General features: G+C 41.4%; 2 protein-coding genes across 4 annotated transcripts; one reads left to right on the top strand and one right to left on the bottom strand.

Annotated features, from left to right (window-relative positions):
• Positions 1-929: 929 nt before the first annotated feature.
• LOC128473980 (pleckstrin homology domain-containing family A member 3-like) lies at positions 930-9,217 on the bottom strand (the record flags this gene model as incomplete). The annotated part of the gene is made up of 8 exons (XM_053456211.1): positions 930-1,218; positions 2,073-2,214; positions 2,651-2,694; positions 3,437-3,607; positions 6,098-6,225; positions 6,547-6,702; positions 6,940-7,056; positions 9,112-9,217. Coding segments are annotated over 8 exons (879 nt in total), but the record flags the coding sequence as incomplete, so codon positions are not given.
• A 304-nt stretch (positions 9,218-9,521) lies between these two features.
• On the top strand, positions 9,522-19,205 carry TARBP2 (TARBP2 subunit of RISC loading complex). 3 transcript variants are annotated; one of them, XM_053456202.1, is made up of 9 exons: positions 9,522-9,718; positions 13,108-13,277; positions 13,980-14,082; positions 14,454-14,528; positions 15,535-15,607; positions 15,722-15,839; positions 18,088-18,215; positions 18,303-18,498; positions 18,588-19,205. In XM_053456202.1, exons 1-9 carry the CDS (start codon positions 9,585-9,587, stop codon positions 18,743-18,745), a joined length of 1,155 nt encoding a protein of 384 aa, XP_053312177.1. In that variant the 5' UTR covers positions 9,522-9,584; the 3' UTR covers positions 18,746-19,205. The 3 variants fall into 3 exon arrangements, with proteins under 3 accessions (XP_053312177.1, XP_053312176.1, XP_053312178.1); XM_053456201.1 differs by having other exon boundaries at positions 13,108-13,307; XM_053456203.1 differs by having other exon boundaries at positions 9,580-9,718; positions 13,113-13,307.
• Positions 19,206-20,575: the final 1,370 nt, after the last annotated feature.

The raw sequence follows: 20,575 nt of genomic DNA, 5'->3' as shown, positions 1-20,575 counted from the left end.
GAGGATCATCGGTTGTTTCAGATACTGCAGACAGTACAGTTTAAGTGCATTGAGCAACTTTGGTGCTCTATGCACTTTAAATATGGTTTTGAAACATAAGATGTTGCCAACCACTACTTCAGAGTCTAACTATATATAATTGTAGTATGTTACACTCTGCATTCTAAAAGAAAATATACATTTTGTATAAGAAGTATGCTTTTATTGTTTGTTTTTTTAAACCATAGCCTCAGCACGATGCCATGGCCTTAGTAGACCTTTGTAAGTTCCAGCCATTATGTCAGAGGAGTAATAAACATTAATTGTCCTTCATGCGTCTCCCCTCAATAAATCTGAAAAGAGTAGTAAAAGGTAAAATATAAGTAAACTTTATGACCGTGCACTTTTATAATTGCAAATCTGCTTTCAGAACAAACAATGCAACTTACCTTCCAATTCTTAGATGTCACATTATAAGTAACGGTTTGAATGGCTGGGTATATTGTTGATTTGTACCATATGCCATCTCCAGATAAACTCAATGGTGAGGCCTTAATCTTCCAAGATTTTTTTGTTGAAATTAATGTAAATAACTGGTTGCATCACTATGGGCTTCATCAGGAATATCAAACAAGAAGAACAGCTGCTAGATCTTCAACTCTCCCGGTCGTCAGGCCACCACAGTGTATTCAATCAACATAGGACTTCCACGACGCAAGGAGAGCTATGTCTTGGCTTCCCTGGACCAAAGTATTACACTGTGATGTGATTCTATATTTCAAATGCCAAAGTGTGATAAAAGGGAAATAAGATACCAACTACTTTACAGTACTGGCCTTCTGGCCATTTGGGGGTCTGGACTTCTTCTTTATAACCGGTAAGACGCCTAGGACAACCATTAGCAAGGATTTAGACATTCAATGTCTGAAGAAGACAATATGCAAATCATGTGTAAAAAATATACAAAAGTATACTTTTATTTTATATTCCAAAAATGCTTATATTAAACATTCTTTTGGCAATAATGATTGTACGATTACAAAATACAGGAGGATAACACCTGATAATCAAATACAGGCAGAAAAATGAAGGTAGGATGCCATAACATATAATAACATTAAAAAAAGGCAGGCATAATAGGACTGGATGTAAACATTGCACATGTTGATCTATAATGACCTCTCTGGGAAAAATACTTAGAGGAAGCTGGTATTTCTTTTGGCCTCATGGCGTGGCTTTCTGCAAAATAAATACATACAATGTCCTTTAGAGTTTGGCCTATAGTAGCACAGCCATTGTTCAAACCCTGAATCTAGCCCCGAAACACTTTTGTGTTATTACCTTTCTTTCAATTGTTATAGGGCTGAAAGCTGTTGTGAAGAACAACTCGACATTTAAGGGCCCATGAAATTGCTTCTATTATGAAGATCAAACGCAAAGCTTAGTTTAAAAAAATAAAAAAGATATATAAACCAAATTTGTACCACCCCCCCAAACCAAATCCCAGGCCAGTAAAAACTACTATTGCACCTACCAACACTCCAGCTATGGCCTCCTTCAAGTAATGAAATAAAAGATAAAATCAGTAAGTGAAGAAAGGCTTATAGACTGAGATACCAAAGAAAACTAGGAACAAACAAGTGCTGCTTTGCATTTAGAAATTTAGCCTTTTTATATGGGAAGTTAGGGAATGTACTTTACATTCACGTATATACCCACGACATTAAAGGCACACATATAGGGTACCAGGGCTGCTGCCTAGAAAGACAACTTGTGGTTCTCACAAGCTTTTGGAAGCTCGGTCGATTGATACAGTTGGGCATGAGAGGGGCCCAGAAAAAAGGTGGGGGGTGGGGAAAAGGAGCCAATGCATATGAGGGTATTCCCAGGATGCGAGGTGGGACACAACATACATTGAATTACATATGATGGCTAGAGCATCTCTTTAAGACTTTTATTACCAGCACAAAGTTGTTAAAAAAAACAAGGATATCACATTGATAACTACCATTAAAGGGGCACTCATACTATTGTACACTGCCCCGACTGAGTAGGGGGTTGTATGTAAATGTAAAAGATATAGCAGTTCTTACCTGGTCAGCCACGTGGTTGGCAGGCACGGGACTATCTTTGATGGATGTATTATTGATGGATGGCGTCCGTGACCGGACTGCCATCTCCTCCAGGTTCCAGAGAACAGTAACTCCATCACTTCGTCGTGGAGACTGGGGGACGCTGGAAGGACAAGAGACATGCAAGTATATAATTATAATCTGCAGGGATATATCTACCTGTGGCTCGCCAACCTTTATGTAACTACATAATTAGTTATGGCTGGAGGGAGATAGTTGGAAGCTAGCTGGTTGGCATGCGTGGATTTCTCCAACAGGATAGGATAATGAATAGAATTGTGATAGCATCCTACATTCCTATTTCAACAGCATGAGTAGACTTTAAGACTGGAAGAATTTGGTCCAAATGGGTCAACCAATGTTCACATTATAATGCCATGCAAACCGAAAGTATTTGTGGGTTCTTGAAACCAACATAAAAACTATATTTAAAAAAAATAACTTTTCCATGAAAACAAAAAATATTTTGTCAAAATGTATTAAGATGTTTCCATCAGATGGTCCAAAAACATGTCAATTTCCAATGTGTCCCCACTCACCTCTGGGGTGTCTGAACTGAGGAATGACTGAGTGAGCGCTTCACCTGAAACATAAGAAAATGTGTTAATTAAAGTTTTTTTTTTATAGATTTCATCAATAAATGTAACAAAAAGTGGCGCTTATGTGATAGAGCTAACCCAGCAGAACTTGAATCCTATCATGGAACTCTACATATACATGTCACCAAAAGCAAGTATTTGTAATACAGTTTATTGAATGCTTGTACTGTGCATAGGAAACCAGAGTAGATGAAAATATTGCATTACAATGTATATGTCATTTCCAGATTTAAGATGAAATCTAAAGAGGTTGCTTTTGAGGTCGCCCTAATATAATAAAATGTGAGGAATCCCACAAAGTGGAATCATAAGGCTATTACAAAGGGAAAATGTTAAAAGGACAGTGGCAATAATCCATATTTGTAAACCAAAGGGTTTATTATATGACAGAAGGCCGCGCTATGCATATGTGCGCATGCACTAGCACTGACAGTATCCATCTGGTGTTCCCAGAACATTTCCTTCTTGCGTTCACAACTAAATACAATGGCACTTTGCTCATGTCACCCAATGGGTGTAGTGGGCTAAGACACCACATAGCGGTTCATAATAACACTGTTTAATGCAAACAAGATGGAAGATAAAAAATATACAGTAGAAAATGAAAGAAGTGTGCAAAGAAATCACAATCAGAACCATCATTTTTGGAATATCTGTATTTGTAAAAAGGGTGATGTGAGAATTCCATTTTTCAAACATTACAGATTCTGAGACTAAGACTAATACCTTTCGAGTCTGTGGGAGTTTGGTTCCAACAATGTCTTCTGGCAGGACTGGTAACGGGGGAACCTGGCTCTGCGGGTGAGGATTGGTGTTCACAAACTTTATACACTCATCTAGTGTAGAACAGACGTAAGTGCAGGTCCCGTGCATCACACTGCAGGCAGCATTCAGTTTCTGCAAGACAAGAACAGGGCCACTTCTCTCCTTAGCATGCATCGCACATTACGGGCTTATCTTTCAAATATATATATATATATATATATATATATATATATATATACACATATATACAAAAATATCTATTCCACATGACACATATCAGTTTCTTATATTGTAATTATATAGCTAAAAGACTGTTTACATATATTCAAGTGAACCTCACAGCCATAATATTCTCATCTCATCACCCCACAGAATCAAAATGCTGAAAATCCTTTCATTAAGAGCTTGGGGCACATTGCAATATTACCTCCAAGAGCATCTATTCATGGAACTTACAAGTAGTTCTAATACAGGTACATGGCAAAAACAAACAAAGATCGTGCTTCATCGCTCGGAGCATGTTTCCTCCGAGATTCTGCGAACAGAGGAGGCAAATAGTCTGCGAACTTCCAAATCTACGCAAACCTATTATATCCTAAACCTCCAAGCACATTTTACACCACCACGGCCCCAGTGACAAGTCTAGGGAAGCACTGGTAAGTTGGGGGAGGGTAAGAGTGGCATCTGGGGGGTATAAGGGCTTTCTGGAAGCAGAGTGGCATATAGGGGGTTAAAAAGAATATCAGGGAGGCAGAGTAGCATATAGGGGGTTAAAAGAATATCAGGGAGGCAGACTGGCATATTGAGGGTTAAAAGAATATCAGGGAGGCAGACTTGCATATTGAGGGTTAAAAGTAATATCAGAGTGGCATATAGGAGGGGTATAGGGCATATCTGGCAGCAAAGTGGCATATCAGGCAGGCAGAGGGGCATATAGCGGGGTATAAGGCATTTCTGCAGGGCAGAGTGGCATATAAGGGGGTATAAGGCATATCTGGGGGGCAAATTAGCAAATAAAAACAAAAATGCATTTTTCTCAATCATAGTTTTTATTAAATATGAAAAAATAGTTTACATGTGAATTAATATTTACTAGTAAAACTTTTCTTATATATTCAGGCTTTTTCTTTTTTCTCCTAAATAAATATTCAAATTTTGGGGGGGGGGTCGTCTTATAATCGCGCAAATGCGGTAATTGCTAATAATTGCGACTGAAAAATATTTTCTGAAAATGTCTTTTTTTTTTAAAAAAAAAGTTGTGCATAGAAAAAGTGATTGACAATGTTTTAAGTCATTTTCAAGTATTTGTTACTATGTTTCAAAACACAGAGCACCCAAATATCTGTGCGAGGTTCACGGTGGGCAGATTGAAATTACTACTGAAAAGCTGATATATTAATTAAAACATGAACACGATGTGTAGAGGTTTGTCTATTGATTAATTGAAGGAGGTCTATGCAGTTTCTTCTCTTTTATACCACATGCCATATTGACCATCATGTCAATCTGTTGGCCCTGGTGGAGCGGCTCTCCTAGGGTGTCCACCAAGTGCATGAGTTAATGTGCGTTGGCATTAAACATTTCCCCATTACACATGTACCTACCATAACCAGGAAGCGTTGTAATATTCAATCATATTTAATAGAACTTCTATCGCAAAAGCCAATTTATTTACATTAATACTTAGATTATTATAAAATGTGACCATGGTCCATGTGGTGGCCTGTAGTAAGACACCAGACACGTGCAAGGAAAATAAAGTGCTTTGGATAATAATGGTATACAGGCAAAAACTGTATAATGACTGGGTTTACTGACCCATCGCATATTGCTGCATTTGATGCACAACCTCATACCAGCAGGACATTATCATCTGTAAGGAGGGTTATTGCCACTGCTCAAGAATATTCTCCAGTCTATTGATGTATAAGCAGATATGGCTGCAAAGGCCTAGCGTTTGGCCCCCAATAATCAACACAATGTTTGGGGTAGCTTGTCAACCCTATTCTTTGCCAAGAAAACCAATGACAGAAAACGTGCATTCGGAATATTGGTATTTTTGGTCAGATTTCTCATTTCTCAGAAAGACCTTTTCTTGGCTATTGCAAGAGTCTCAGTGGGTAAAATGCAACCTAATTTAATGTCATTGTATGGTACATACAGCTGATGGGTATCCTGAAATTAGCGGTGTCCCCTTGAAAAGGCGTTTAAAACGTAACACATAGGTGGGCGTAGTATCACAGAGATTGCAGTAGACTCAACTCACAACTGACTTAGGTCATACATCTCAATGCAGCCCTGTATTGCAGCCTGGTTGTGAAACCTTCTAAAGCTGCGTTTCAGTGCTATTCTCAACCTTTTCACCATTTATTTTCTATGCAAAATTCAGTAGTTGTAGGGGAAAAGTCATCTATTAGTAAAGTAAGATCACACGCCTTTGGTAATCCTTTAAATACAAGTGTATGCAAAGTGTCACGCAACATGCAAAGCTGACTCTGCTGAATAAGAATTCTCAGTACACTTCAATGATTTAGCACCTGGGATAATATACACAACATTCAACACAATCATTCCCTTAATAATGTTTTAAACGACAAACAGAGATACGAAGAGCTGCTTTACCTCTATGTCAGGAGCAGCTCCTGGACTCACTGTTGATTGGATTTCTATCACCTGTTGCATGAGAAGATCGCAGAACAGTCTCATCTCTGATAATTTCCGGCCTAGAGTTTCTTTGTTGGAGAGTATTTCTGGAAAAGAAAATGATGGCGGCATTCTACCCAGGAACAAATGTATATTTGGAAACCCCACTCTCGAGGTGAAATGCATTCTCCACCTCTCAGCAAGGCTTTTCACAGCTGAAAAGTATATTGGTATTAGGGGCAACCATCACATTGCACCGGTAAGGACAACTTTGTTGGATATGGAAGCCAGACAGGTATTTCTAGGAGCCAGCTTCTGATGGAGCCAGAAGGGGTCACATCCCTTGAGATCAATGTAGGATATCAACAATGTTAAAGCGCCAGCAGCAACTTTTAGAAGCTGAGATACCACATGAGATGGTCACAAACCTTTTGTTTTTTGAGCTGTACTGTCCCCTAGACAAGCTTTGGCAGACCCCAGGGCCACAAGCCACCTCTGCCTTTCAGCAACACTCTCTGCCCGCAGGTAGAAGCATTGTTCCCTCGGAATGATAAGGTCCATCCGACAGCTATCAGAGTGATGCACTGCGTGGCAAAAAAAGCAAACATAATGAGAGGGGCAAAGAAGGGACCACGCTGTCACAGCTCATTAGTACAACTGCTAAAAGAAGATTTGTGTGCGGAGGGCAAGAGTGGATATATATATATATATATATATATAATATATAGTAAATAAAAGTCATTCACAAAGCCAGTGAATTACAAAAACAGGATGACCCAGAATGGGTCCAAAATCATAATGCCACAGGAACAGTCCCCAACCTTGTATCTCGCACACCGCCATTTTTATGCTGCCTTTGCTTGCTTTGCCAACATCTTCCTGTGAGTCGTAGTAAGACAAGATACCTCTGTCCAACACAAAGTAACGCGGTTGCCAGCCTGTGGAGAATTAAAAGAAAAAAAAAGATAGTATATGACCTATTTACTGCATATATTATGTGATTTCCTGGTACGTGACAGTTGTATAATAGGGGCTGATCCTAAATGTTAAATGAGCTTTAGGAACATGAGAGCCTTACCATAAGTGCCAATTAACACCTTCTGATTGGCCCTATGAATAAGGGTGGTGTTTACAGAGTTATGTCATCCTCCAGCAACTCCTGGATGTGTTCTACAGCATGATGAGAACTTCATATTTGAGAAAGGTTGATGGATGAGTGTCAGTAAGCAATGTGATACAACCAGTTTGAGACAACCAGCCATCTATGATGTTGATAATTGACTACGATTCCTATTTGCAAGGTTTTGTTATTTTGAAAGGAGACCTAAATGTGCATTAACAAGACAACATGTTCAACAGTGTCTTTAGAAGTTTGTTGTGTCTCTTAGTGGGCCAAAACAATCATTGGAGAAGAGCCATGTAATCAGTCCTAGGAGGTCCATTGTTCAGATACATCTGATTCTATATGCGTGTGTGTGTGTGTGTGTGTGTGTGTGTGTGTGTGTGTGTGAATAAAAGACTCTAAGGTCTTCAAAGCTTAATCACTTACATCTTGTTCTATAGGAGTGTTGGTCCACCAAAAAGAAACGATCAACCTTTCTGGTACCAGTGTGTAATATCCATTTCTGTGCATGGCAAGCAGGAGTCATGTGACCGAAACACACACACACACACACACACACATATATATATATATATCCTGTGAGCTTCCATACATATACCGGTAATACATTTCTTGTTAGTAAGACGTGATAAGAGTCTCTGTTTAAATAAAAGGAGTGGCTGTAAAAGCAAAAAAGAAATGTACTTTTTTATAGGTCTGTATCGCCAAAGTTAAACATAACCTTCAGAGACCAACATCATTCATGGGAACACGAGTTACATACTCCATTAATACATACATACAGGACCTGCTGACATTTTGAGTCCTCCTAACGTATGTCTGAGACGGCCGTCATTTTTAGGAGCTTGTTGTTTTGTTTTATAGGTTATATTGAGAAGTCAGTAACAATTTGTTTTGTCAGATCTCCTGACATGGAGCAGTTCTGGTAAGAAGCCACTGCCATTTTTTGTATGTTTCTTCACGTCCGGCTGCCTCTAGACGTAAGTCAAGCAGCTGCTCTGGCTATTAGCGCTTGGACGGCCAGTACATTCCTCATAGCAGCTGGGTTCTGTGTCCAGTACATGCCACCGGCCAGTGATGTATTTGCCTTCGGTGCTGCCTGTCTCCTCCTTCATACCGATGTCCTTATTTCTGGTCGCTGGGACATGACGCTGTATACCGGCGCCCCTCTCACGTAGCGTAGAGCAGAAGAAGCAATGGAGGACAACTCAATACAGCCCTCCATTGTGTTAATGGGCCAGTTGGGGAGATCAGTGATGTCCTTTTTAACCGGCCCATTGAGTAGTGGGGGCTCTCTGTTCTGCAGACCGATTTCCGAATACATCACTGGCACATAGCCTAGTGCTGACTAGGGATGCCATGCCATTTTTTCCAGACCACATCTATATTTTTCTAAATGTTGCCATCACTTTTAAATTGTCTGTTAAATAGTTTCACCTTCCTCTATTGTAACACCGCTACCGAATGAGCAGGCGCCATATAAATGAATGTAATTTAACCCTAGCGCTAACGGAGAGGCTTACCAACAACGTATTATGTTCCTAAGACACGCTGTGGAACAATAGTAAAGGGGGTGGTATTATTTATACACACATCACTATTGCTTTATATTAGAGTGGTTTGGGAACAATTTGAAACAAGACAATATATTATTAGGTGTTATCAGTTTGAAAAACTTTATCAAGCAGAACACACACACACACACAGCTCCAATCATGTTATTGCTGATGCCTAATTCGCTATACTGGTGTAATACATTTAAGACCTGCAGGCACCTAAATCAAATACGGTAATAATCCGCCGCGGTTACATTCATGCCAGTGATATGATCCAGCGCAGCCCACATGTTGCCCCATTACAGGTTATATACCTGACAGGTAATTGGTCCACTTCTGCAGGAAACCTTCCATGTTCAGCAGCTGCCTCAGACCCCGCCCCCTGTCAGGGAAAGAATCAAGTCCGTCCAGTGCTACCGCTCAGCCGCAGTAGAGGGCGGGCTCATTTTTCTTTTAACAACCGCCCGTGGAATGGGTTTCAACCAATCAGATGCATTCATATTGACGGCGTGTCCTCGCTGCAACCAATCAAAATCAATACACAGCGCCGCGTGGAACCGTAGGCGGTCTTTGACAGTTTTCCTTTTAAGAAAAATGAAGACGTCAAGATCACATGGTTACACCCCTTTCCTGTCGCTGTTGCGCGCAGCCAATAGCACAAGCCGAGGCGGGGTCTGATTAGCTGCTGCGGCGTGTCTAGTGTCTTCCGGAAGGGTGACAGGGGAAATGTAGTCAACAGAGCCAAACGGACGTGAAGGGATGTGGGGAGGGCACTACAACTCCCATCATGCCCAGCGAAGTAATGGTTCAACTCTCTGAGCCATGCTTCCCTCCCCAGCCATTGTCGTTGGGAAGCATAGAGCAGGAGGGAATGAGCGAGAACGAGGGCTGTGGGAACCAGACGTGCTCCGGGTGTCCCAGGTACGAGAATCCGTGGTCCTCATCTTGGCCTGCGCTAGAAAAGAGAATGGTAGCCGAGATTACGCTAGCAAGGCTCTCTGTTCACGTGATCTGGCGTTATTATTTTACTGATGTAGCCAATGACTACTACTTGTGTGTGTTTTAATTACCCGCGGTGTAGTGACAGCCTTCAGTGTGCGTCGCACCATCACACCCTGAGTGAGTGCAGGAGCCACACCGGTCAGGTCATGAAGGGGTTACTGTGACTAAAACACAGTGTGAGCACCAATACTGCCCCTCCTATTGGCTAATACGGATTACGGGCATACGGTTCTCCTGGATGTAAGACTAGGCCAAGGACCAAACCGAATGCGCCAATTGGTTCTTCTCTGCCTCAAATTCTTTGTAGTAGGGAGCTGGCCTCTTATTTCTGCACCTATATGTACATGCTCTACCATATACACCTGCGGTAAAGGCATGTCTATTGTGTACTTTATTTCCACCGAATGCAGTAACGCTTTTAATGTCTGTAATGTGTGAAGAGTACTGAGTTTGACAGGCCACGGGGGAAGCCAGTCCATTCCCCGCAGTCACATGGTGTTCCCCGACATGCATGTCCTGGTGACAGGTTTAAGGGATGTTCCCCGAAAGGTGTGCGCTCCTCCTGAGTATTAAAGTTGCAGGCTGCTTCTGGAAATACGCACACCTGCGGCGGTTCTTATAGTGAAGAGTTTCTCATTGAAATGCACGCTGCTCCCTGAAATGTTCCTTTGCTTGAGACAAGTAGGGTTGAGATGATGCCTTTCTGGGCTAACTGAATGAGGTTGGAGTGTGAGCATCAGAGACAACTTAGATCTCTTCTTCAGTCACGTTACAGCATAAAGCCGCAGAATCTCTTGAGTAAAGCGTTAATCGTACCCCTCTTATCTGTTTCAGTGCGTTAACATTTTTTGCATAAATTTAAACTGATTGTCCATAACATTATGCTCACCTGCCTGATATTGTGTAGGTCCCCCTTTTGCCTTTTCAGCCCTGACCCTTCAAGGCACGGACTCCACTAGACCTCTGAAGGTGTGCTGGTATATGGCACCAAGACATTAGCAGCAGATCCTTTAAGTTGCGAGGTGGGGTCTCCATGGATCGGACTTGTTTGTCCAGCACATCCCACAGATGCTCGATTGAATTGAGATCTGGGGAATCTGGAGACCAAGCCAACACCTTGAACTTGTTGTTGTGTTCCTCAAACTGTTCCTGAGCCATTTTTGCTTTGTGGTAGGGAGCATTATCCTGCTGAAAGAGGCCAATGACAGCAGGGAATACCGAGTACATGGTCTGCAAGAATGCTTAGGTAGGTGGCACGTGTCAAAGTAACATTCACTTGAGTGGCAGGACCCAAAGTTTCCCAGCAGAACATTGCCCAAAGCATCACACTGCACCTTGTTCCCATAGTGCATCCTGATGCTATGTGTTCTCCAGGTAAGCGACGCACCAGCCATCCACGTGATGTAAAAGAAAATGTGATTCATCAGACCAGACTACCTTCTTCTCTTCCTCCGTTGGTCCGGTTCTAATGCACACGTGACCGTTGTAGGTGGTTTTGGCAGTGGTCAGCATAGGCAACAAACTGCAACACCTTTCTATCAGAACCGGCATTAACTTTTTCAGCAATTTGAGCTACAGTAGCTCATCTGTTGGATTTGACCACATGGGCCAGCCTTCTTCCCCTACGTGTGTTAATGAGCCTTGGCCGCCCATGACCCTTTCGCTGGTTCACCGTGAATCACTTGTGGTACTGACCACTGCAGACCAGGAGCACCCCACAAGAGCTGCAGTTTTGGAGATGCTCTGACCCAGTCGTCTAGCCATCACATGACTTTGCCGTTTTCGTTAAGCCTGATCTACTTAACACTTAAAAATACATAGCTTATCATACTGCCAAAAGTAAACAGCATGGCTCAGTCTTAATCACCCGACTAATGAATGTTTATGGAGAAACTGACCTCTTTAACATTAATGCATAATGAATCGGCTCAGTATGTAGTTTGAGCACGGAAAGAAACTAAAGATAACATGACTGACGACGGCAGATAAAAGTAACGTGCAATACTGTACACATCGCTACATTTTATGCTTAAGGGGAAAAGGTTTTATGCTTAAATTATGTGGGACAAACCAGATTCATCCATCAGATTTCCAGTGAAGTGATTCATCGCTCCAGAGGACGTGTTTCCACCGTTGCCACTGCGTCACAGCACCCCAAGTTTGGCGAGTCCTATCTCATTTTTCGTAGCGATGTTCTTTACTGAGCAGCTGAATCAGTGGGACTGCACTGCATTTAAACCAAATGAGGCTATCGAGCAAGCCTTGTCTGGACACCATTATTGAGGCACCTGTGTGGCAGGAGGGGCTGCTCAACCCGAAGGTATGGTCGGAACCTGCAAATTAGAGAGAGAATATCCGGAAAGGAGTGCCTTGGGAGTCTCGTTTGGGTTCAAATGCAGTCCCACTGGTTCAGCACCTTGGTAAGGAATACTAATGAGATAGGGCTCTCCAAACTCCTCGTACTGTGACATAGAGGCCGGTTTCTGGCCATATAGTGTTATGGAATCCCTAATGTTTATCCCTTAGGTGTTTGAGCGGTATTCGCTCTGCGTGTGCTGAATGCTTGCTTTTTTGTGTATTGGTCGTTATTCTACCTTGGTAATATGAATGGGTTTGTCTTTTGTTTTCTAGATTGTGCACTCCCCTTTTCTGTATAACTTTTTATTTTTTTGCTCAGCAGAACACTATGCAGGTATAGATTAAACGGCCACTTGTTAGTAATCATACAAAAAAGGCAGTTTGACTTCAGCCTTCATTTCAGATGTTTTGAGTTTGTTTTTGCAGCCTGGTTGCAGCATTCGAGGGCAATGTTTAGCCATACAGGTCTTTCGTATGTTACATGTGATAAAATACATATCAGTGCCATAATGCCATGCTGGGTTTGTTGCGCATGCAGGAATATTTCTTTATTCTGCTATTAGGTCTCTCGCAGCTTAATAGCGGTCCAAACCCGATGCTTGTGTCATAGCGCCACCTATGGTTTAAGACCAGGTACAACTGTTTTCAACAAAAGTCATCTTCGCCTCTTAAACAAAGTTTAAATAAGTTGTATGCAGGGTCAATTCACACCCATATTAAGTCAATGCTGGTGCTTAACTTACTTATGCCTATTACTTAAGTCTATGGATATACCTTGTTTAGGTTGGTTGGTTACACTTTCTGAATGTAGGTATCAGACCCTGTATGATGTTGCTATAGATAACGCAGCTAATTTACTGGTGTGTGCTTCTGCGCTTGTTGACTGTTTAACCTTTAGTAAGTGGCAACAGGCACAGCTCCATTAACTGTGGATCTTGTTTTCAATCCAGCATAGAGCAGATGCTTTCTTCGAGTCCTGGGAAGACACCAATCAGCTTACTACAGGAGTATGGGACTCGGATAGGAAAGACCCCTGTATATGATCTACTGAAGGCTGAAGGACAAGCCCACCAACCCAACTTCACTTTTCGCGTATCTGTTGGAGACATCAACTGCACCGGTCAGTGCCCTGCTTCGTCCAGTTTTAGAGGTGAAATGGCCCGTGTCACTGATTCACTGTTACGTTTACATAGCCTCCGTTCTGTCTTGGAGAGACTGAAAGTCCGTGAAAGGAAGCTACAGTCTACGTTTTATATAAATCTCATAACCCTCTTTCAAGCAACAGTTAATGCTTAATTGCCTTCTCCCAACGTTGGGTTGACTGGCCATTCTTAGACCCATCTTCTGTAGGACCCTGGGCCCGCTTTATCCCATTCTTTTGTACCTGGCACATTTAAATGTGGGGTGGAGGCTAAGGCATTAAATGTCTGGCATGGAGGATTCTTTATGTTTGAAGAATTGGAAGGGTTCTTTGTGGCTGCTCTATGAGGCAGTGTTTTACAGGGCTTTACTGTAATATCACACTCATCTTCCATATTGAGAGAGTTCCACAAAAGTGTCCTATTCACGCCAAGATCTATCATCAGTGCTGTTCTTACAAATTAAAGTAAAAAATTGAGGTGATAAGGCAATGACTCCATCCAGAAATGTCAAACGATCTCTCGGTGCTGCAAGCTGTTTATGTCTTTGCATGTATTTGTCTCTGTCTATCTCCGAAGTGCTTTCCCGTCTGTCTCTCGGGTACCTGAACTTTCCCGTTAACAGTCCTTGTGTGGAAGTCTGTATCCATACGTGTTGATCTCTTTGTCTTTTCTGTTAACAGGACAAGGACCAAGCAAGAAGGCAGCAAAACACAAGGCAGCAGAAGTGGCGATGACTCTTCTCAGAGGAGAGCACATGTTGGGAGCAACTGATGAGGAAAACAGGTGACTGCCGCATTTTTATTTTTTCTCCCATGTCGCGCTTTGTCAAATGATGTGACTGGTAGGGGTCTGCTGAAATATGTAACTGTCCTGCTGACAGCAGTGTGTATGCGTGAACGTGCATATGTTGTTGTGGGCAGTCGAGGCAAAAGGTGTACATTGTTAACCTTATTTGTGGGGGCCACAACATTTCTGAGGGTAAAACAGGCCTTGGCTTGACCTGGCTTGACTGTACTGCTTAATTCTAAGTGCAAGGGATTTCTGTGCCCCACCATGCCTTTTGCTTGTCGTGTTTTCCAGAAACTTCTGTAAGATAATAAAAAATAGTCATGTTTGTGGAAAAATTAATAACTGCATTTTTCATTTTCTTTAAGTGCAATGTTCTCTGTGGAATCCCCTTCAGAGCAAAAGGAAATCACAGAGCTCTCTTCCCCCGCTTTACCCAGCAGGTATAAGTTTGCTGTTCTGAATGAATACCTTGTAGTAATTCCATTCTATATGTTGTTTCTGATATACAAACATTAATGCTGTGTCCTCAAAGCCACTATGAACTGATGAGAGCTTTGGGCAAGTGTTATGTTTAAGCCGCCTTGGGGTTTTGAGTTTTTTTTTTTTGCCATGCAAACCATTTTATGTCATTCATGTAAGTATGCATTATGCAGGGCCAACATACCGATTCATACAGGAATATTATGCTTGACATGGCATTTAACTGGCAAGGTTAAATGTTTCTCAAGTATATTCTCTGTTTGGTAATTTGTCCTCTGATTTACGCAATGGCTTCCTTTTTTTGACTTTGTTTAACAGATGAAAATGCATATAAAAGTTTATTAAAAAGAATTCATTATAAAACCGTTGTATACGAGACTGTAATACCTTTTAAAGCACAGAAAGGGACGGCTTCTCTTTCCTGTAGAACAAGCAACTGAAAAATAAATATGGAGTACAGAGAAAGCTCAAGCGATTGATTTAATTTCTTTCCCTGCCTGCTTCTCCCTTCTCACATTAATCTCAACTGTTTTCCTTGCTCAGTGGCTTGAAGTCTTATTTCCCATTTTTGAAATGTATAGATTTAACATAGATATATAATGGCTAGGGTTTCTCCAAAGTCAGCTTTAATATGGTAGACTGCTTGGGTAAGCGCTTTTACGACAAATATCAGAACAAACAGTTCTGGACGCTTCAATCAAACGAATATACGGTTTAGGGAAATTTATTGATGATATTTAGAGAGATTATTGATGTCCCCATAAAGTAGCTTGGAACAATACCTATAATGTTCCTGGCTAGCATACAGATCTGTTGTATATGTTTTCTTGCTTTTCATTTAGGCTGTGCCACACAAACAGGAGATGGTACGGCTATCTGGCTTATGCCATTTGTCTGCACATCCAATTTTTGTATTATTCTTTTGCAGCAATGTTATTAATTTATTTTACCATTTCTTTTGTTTAGGACTCCCACAGTAGACATAAAACCGCCTCTGACGGCACAGCAGTCAGAGTGTAACCCAGTAGGAGCCTTACAGGTATGTCTTGGGTTCTTCTCTTTCTGTTTACCTCTCCTGCATCCTTCTAGGATCTTATACACCAGGCATAAGTGTGTCTTCTTTACACATTTTGCATGTGTTTTTTCTTTCTAGGAGCTAGTAGTGCAGAAAGGCTGGAGGCTGCCTGAATATACAGTGACCCAAGAGTCTGGCCCCGCACATCGGAAGGAGTTCACCATGACATGCCGTGTGGAAAGGTTCCTAGAGATTGGTATGACTACAGAAATTAGTCTCAGTCTTTTTAAGACTTTGACATTAATTGTACCTTGTTTTGTTGATTGTGTAGTGCCGTGTGGGTGTAAGCGATGGTGTGTACTTTACATGATGCTTATTTGACTTTGAATGGTGTTAAACCTATCTCAAGCCTTAACTTCTCCAAACACCAAAGTCCTTAGAGGACATAATATTCCTTAATGGGCAAACTACAATTTAATATTAAGAAATTGCTATATGTCTATATCTGTGCGCTGTTATATCCTTTTACTGAACCCTTGGATTTGATCATCTCAGACGTAAATGGTATATTTACCAAAGTTTTTTTTACTAGTAGTAAGAACTTGTTCCTGCAAGAAGAGTTTGGTTGGTCCTTTAATCAATCTATCTATCTATCTATCTATCTATCTATCTATCTATCTATCTATCTATCTATCTATCTATCTATCTGTGTTGTGGTATAAATTACATTACATTTATTTATATAGCCCAAGCAGATTATGTAGCTCTTTACAATCTCTTGCGAGTTTACAATCTAGTGAAACTGTAGAAGAGGACTGCTTGGATGAGGTTGGTTGAATCAGGAGGAGCTGTCGAGGTTGCTGGTTGTTCATATGGCTTAGGCAGGATGTTGGGCTGAGAGTGTTATGAGGAACGCTTGTACGCTGCTCAAAAAAGTGGGTTTTTGGAGAGCTTTTGAAATGTGAGGGTGAAATTCTGACAGAACAGGGAAGGGAATCCCAGAGAAGGCTACAGCACGGGTGAACTCCTTGATACGAGAGTGGGAAGAGGTAATGCGAGTAAAAGATGAAGGTCACAAACGGAAGGAAGAGGGGGAGGTTAGGGGTGTACTTTGATAGTAGGTTAGAGATATAAGGATATGTGGAGTTGTTATGGGCTTTATAGGTCAGGGTCAGAAGTTTGAATTTGATTCTGAAGGGTATGGGAAGCCACTGATGAGGGACTGGGTGTGAGGGATGAAGGAGAGAGCAGAGCCAAGTGTGACACCAAGGCAGTGAACTTATTTGTTGGTTGGATAATTAAGTTGTCAACAGAGATAGAGATGTCAGGAATTGCAGACAGTGCGCATGTATTGGTATTACCATAAACTCAGTCTTCGAGATAAAGAGCTTCATGTAATGCAACACCATCCACAATGAGTTAGAAGAGAGGACGAAAGATTGGGAGGGCAGATCTAGATATGGCAGTGTCATCTGTGTATAGGTGGTGTTGGAAATCAAAGAAAGATATGAGTTGTCCAAGTGAAGAGGTATAGATGGAGAAGAGCAGAGAGGTGGGATTTAAACCAGGAAAGGGGTTGGAGGGGATGGTCATTTGTAACAAAGGCTGCGGAGAGGTCCAAGAGCAGAAGTATCAATGACCAGAGTTACAAATATTTATTGATCAACAATTTCCCCTGCAGTATGTATATATAACTATATGTATGTATGAAAACAGACCTCGGTCTCTAGTTGACATTTTCACTTTAAATGGCAAGGCTTGAAGGATTTGCATACTTCATGAATCAGACCCTTGGTGGAGAGTTGCTGATGCACTGGATTAGATTAAAACGCTCTGTGGTAAAGGAAAAAATCTTGATGTATGCATGAAATCACAGAGACAGTCTTAATCAAATAAAGCTGAATGGTGCGTTATCCTTCGGAGAATCGCGTTCACGCTTTCACGACTGTAGAATTTATAGGGCCTGTTACAATGGCTGCCGTAGCCATAAAATAAATCCATTTCCTCCTGAGACTTGGCTGTGGGAGAAATATACAGCATTTGGATATACAAATAAACTTTTCATTTCTCTGCCCTTTACAGCAGTGGTTATTACATTAAATCACTTAAACATGTAGAAAATGTTCATTGATATTTGTCTTTTTAATTTGAGTAATGGCCAGGCTCTGTATAATTAAACATATGTGTGCCGTATCTTGACCGTGTTATACAGTTTCATTATAATGGACCACTGGCGAATTTCTCTGCAGGGAGGCTGAATCACCCCTGCATAATGCATAGTTAAATCTGTAAAGTGATCAAGCATCGAGATTTAAGCATGCTTTGTGCAGGGCTGCCCAAGCTACCAGCAGAAGCTCACTGGGGTTGGACCTTCGGTATATGCCAACTCGTTATTCTTTCCAACAAAATCTGTCAGTCTGCAAGAGTTTTTTTTTTTTGTTTTTTTTTAACGTAGTAAAGTGCCCTTGAACAGTAAGATAACAATGCTTTATTTTGCCCTCCAGGCAGCGGGACATCCAAGAAGTTGGCAAAGAGAAACGCAGCCGCCAAGATGCTACTTCAGATTCACAAGGTTCCCCCAGAGCACCGCGACACAGGGGATGTAGAGCCTGAGGAGGATCAGTTTTGCATGGTAATTATCTGGGAATGTATAAGGTGGTTAAGATTGCCTGTAGCTGTTAATGTCAAAGTCTAATATATGATTTATTATCTGTTGTAGAGCACAGGCGGTAGTAAACTGGATGGAAGCAGAGGTCGGGGCGGATCATGCACTTGGGACTCTTTACGGAACTCCACCGGGGAGAAGATCCTGCACCTAAAGAATCATCCGCTGAACTTGTTAAACTCTGCTTTCTGCAGCCTTCTTCAGGATCTCTCAGAGGAACAGAGTTTCGTGATAAGCTACCTGGATATTGGTAAGGATACCAGGAAGTTGAATTGAAAATATCACATCTATAGATATCTGTCAAACCCTCATGTTTTATGTGTCTCCTTGTTTTTCTAGATGAACCCAGCCTGAGTGGAAAGTATCAATGTCTTGTGGAACTCTCTACTCAGCCTACGACTGTATGCCATGGCTCTGCCACATCCCGTGATGCAGCTCGTGCCAACGCTGCCCATAATGCTCTTCAGTACCTCAAGATCATGGCAGGAGCCAAGTGAAAGAGGTGTCCAGGGGGCTTGTTTACCCTGCTTACTGTTAACCATACAACAAAGTTCTACCTTATTTCTGCCATGTAAGGACTCAAGACTGCATGAGCCTAAATTATTGGTAAAACCCAACCCACTGATAAGCTATACAGCAAAAAGGAGCTCCATCAAATACATGGGCTGCACGCATTGTCTGAGAGCTGGAAGCCGCAGGGCTGCAGTAGGTCTGGTCAGATATCATATATTTAGTCATTTTGCTGGCCTACCTACTGCCTTTGGGTGAGGTGTCTCGTGAAGTGAATACTAAAATATTTTCAGTACGGATATGTTAATGAATTTTAGGTTGTAAACATTCACATGAGCAAGTGTAGGTACTTGTTACTCATACTTGTACTATGTCATCTTGTGTTTTAACTCTATGAGCTGATGTTATTAAAACCCACCAGAGACGGTCCAAAATTCTTCAAAGAGGGACCGTCAGATTTGGACTGGGCCACTTGCACAGGCGGGAATGCTGCGGGGTCATGTAAAGTCATGTTGTGTGACCCTGCAGGAATATTGTGGACCCAGATGAGGTAACGATGCGAGGTCTGGGGCTTTGATAGTGAAATAAGTGTCCTGGTGCATATGTTAGTTGGGGGGAGGCGCTTGCTTTTACCTGCCCTTCTAGGGTAGAAGGTACCAGCTCTCCCTTGACGTCCACTCTTGTATGCTTGTAAAGAGGAGGGCAGTGAAACATTCAGATTGTAGTTAGAAAGTAGACGTTCTCTTTTAATCTGTTTATGCTGGTGCAGTGATGTGTCCATACAATGGTTTTATTACACTCACAAGTACCAGTTATATTTTGTGTTGCCTTTATTAATTGTCCTTTCATCCAATAAACAGGGCCGTGGTCATTGATTTTAAGCAGATCTGTCCCTTTCCCCAAATTTATATTGTTTGGTTCAGTGTACCCAATGGAGCCACATGATTAAAATAAACCCCCGATACATGTACACTAATAGGAATGGCGAGACCCATTCCCACTTTGCATTTGATTGAATTCTGGCAGCCATACAAAGTGAAGAGGTCAGAACGGGGAAAGCAATGATTTTCCCTGGTTTTGTAACCAGTATGCCAATAGACCCCTGTGCCAGGATTTGCTAAATTGAAATAGTCCATGTTAAAGTACCGTATATCCAACAACAATTTCATAATCCATAACATGATTTAGTTTGTGTTGGTCTTTAAAGACTGGATATGTACATATAAAATCAAAAGATGATGGATTTGGAATTGAAGAAATATATTTATTGCCTGGTGTTATTAATGTCATTTGGAGCTGAAACTTGAATGCATTTGGGAACTATTTTCCTAAACCTGTTATTTTTGTGTGACATTTACAATTGTCTTCTGTAATCTAATAATTTAACAGTACCTTCTTTCAGATACAAATTTGATGTTTTGAATTGTGTGTGGCTTTTTTAAGGCATTCTCCCATCTGCTTAACATGACTAGCACATCCTGGAAAGGAAGTTCAAAAATAAATATAAAATATATGCAATTTAGGACACTCAAGTCATTGGAATAGCCGAGAGACAGAGATTAAAGTTTAGATGTGAATTTCTGTATTCTGAATTTACGGCTCTTCTTCTTATTTGCGGAATGGTATTTTGGCCGAGTAGCCTGAAACTATAATTCAGAACTTCTGTAATTGATAAGAAAAAGAATACACGTTGGTGGTCGGTCCCACTCACGTCGCCAGACATGCAACTGGGAATGGGGTGCTGCTCCCGCTATCCAGAGTTTTCCCGAGGCGACCTGGAGAAGTAGCTGTAAAGTTCCCAGGTATGGTTGAGTCAA

This window comes from Spea bombifrons, chromosome 2, assembly GCF_027358695.1.
Source record: "Spea bombifrons isolate aSpeBom1 chromosome 2, aSpeBom1.2.pri, whole genome shotgun sequence".
NCBI lineage: Eukaryota > Metazoa > Chordata > Amphibia > Anura > Pelobatidae > Spea > Spea bombifrons.
The sequence above is the reverse complement of the archived record's forward strand: the minus strand, read 5'-3'. Positions and strand labels throughout refer to the sequence as shown.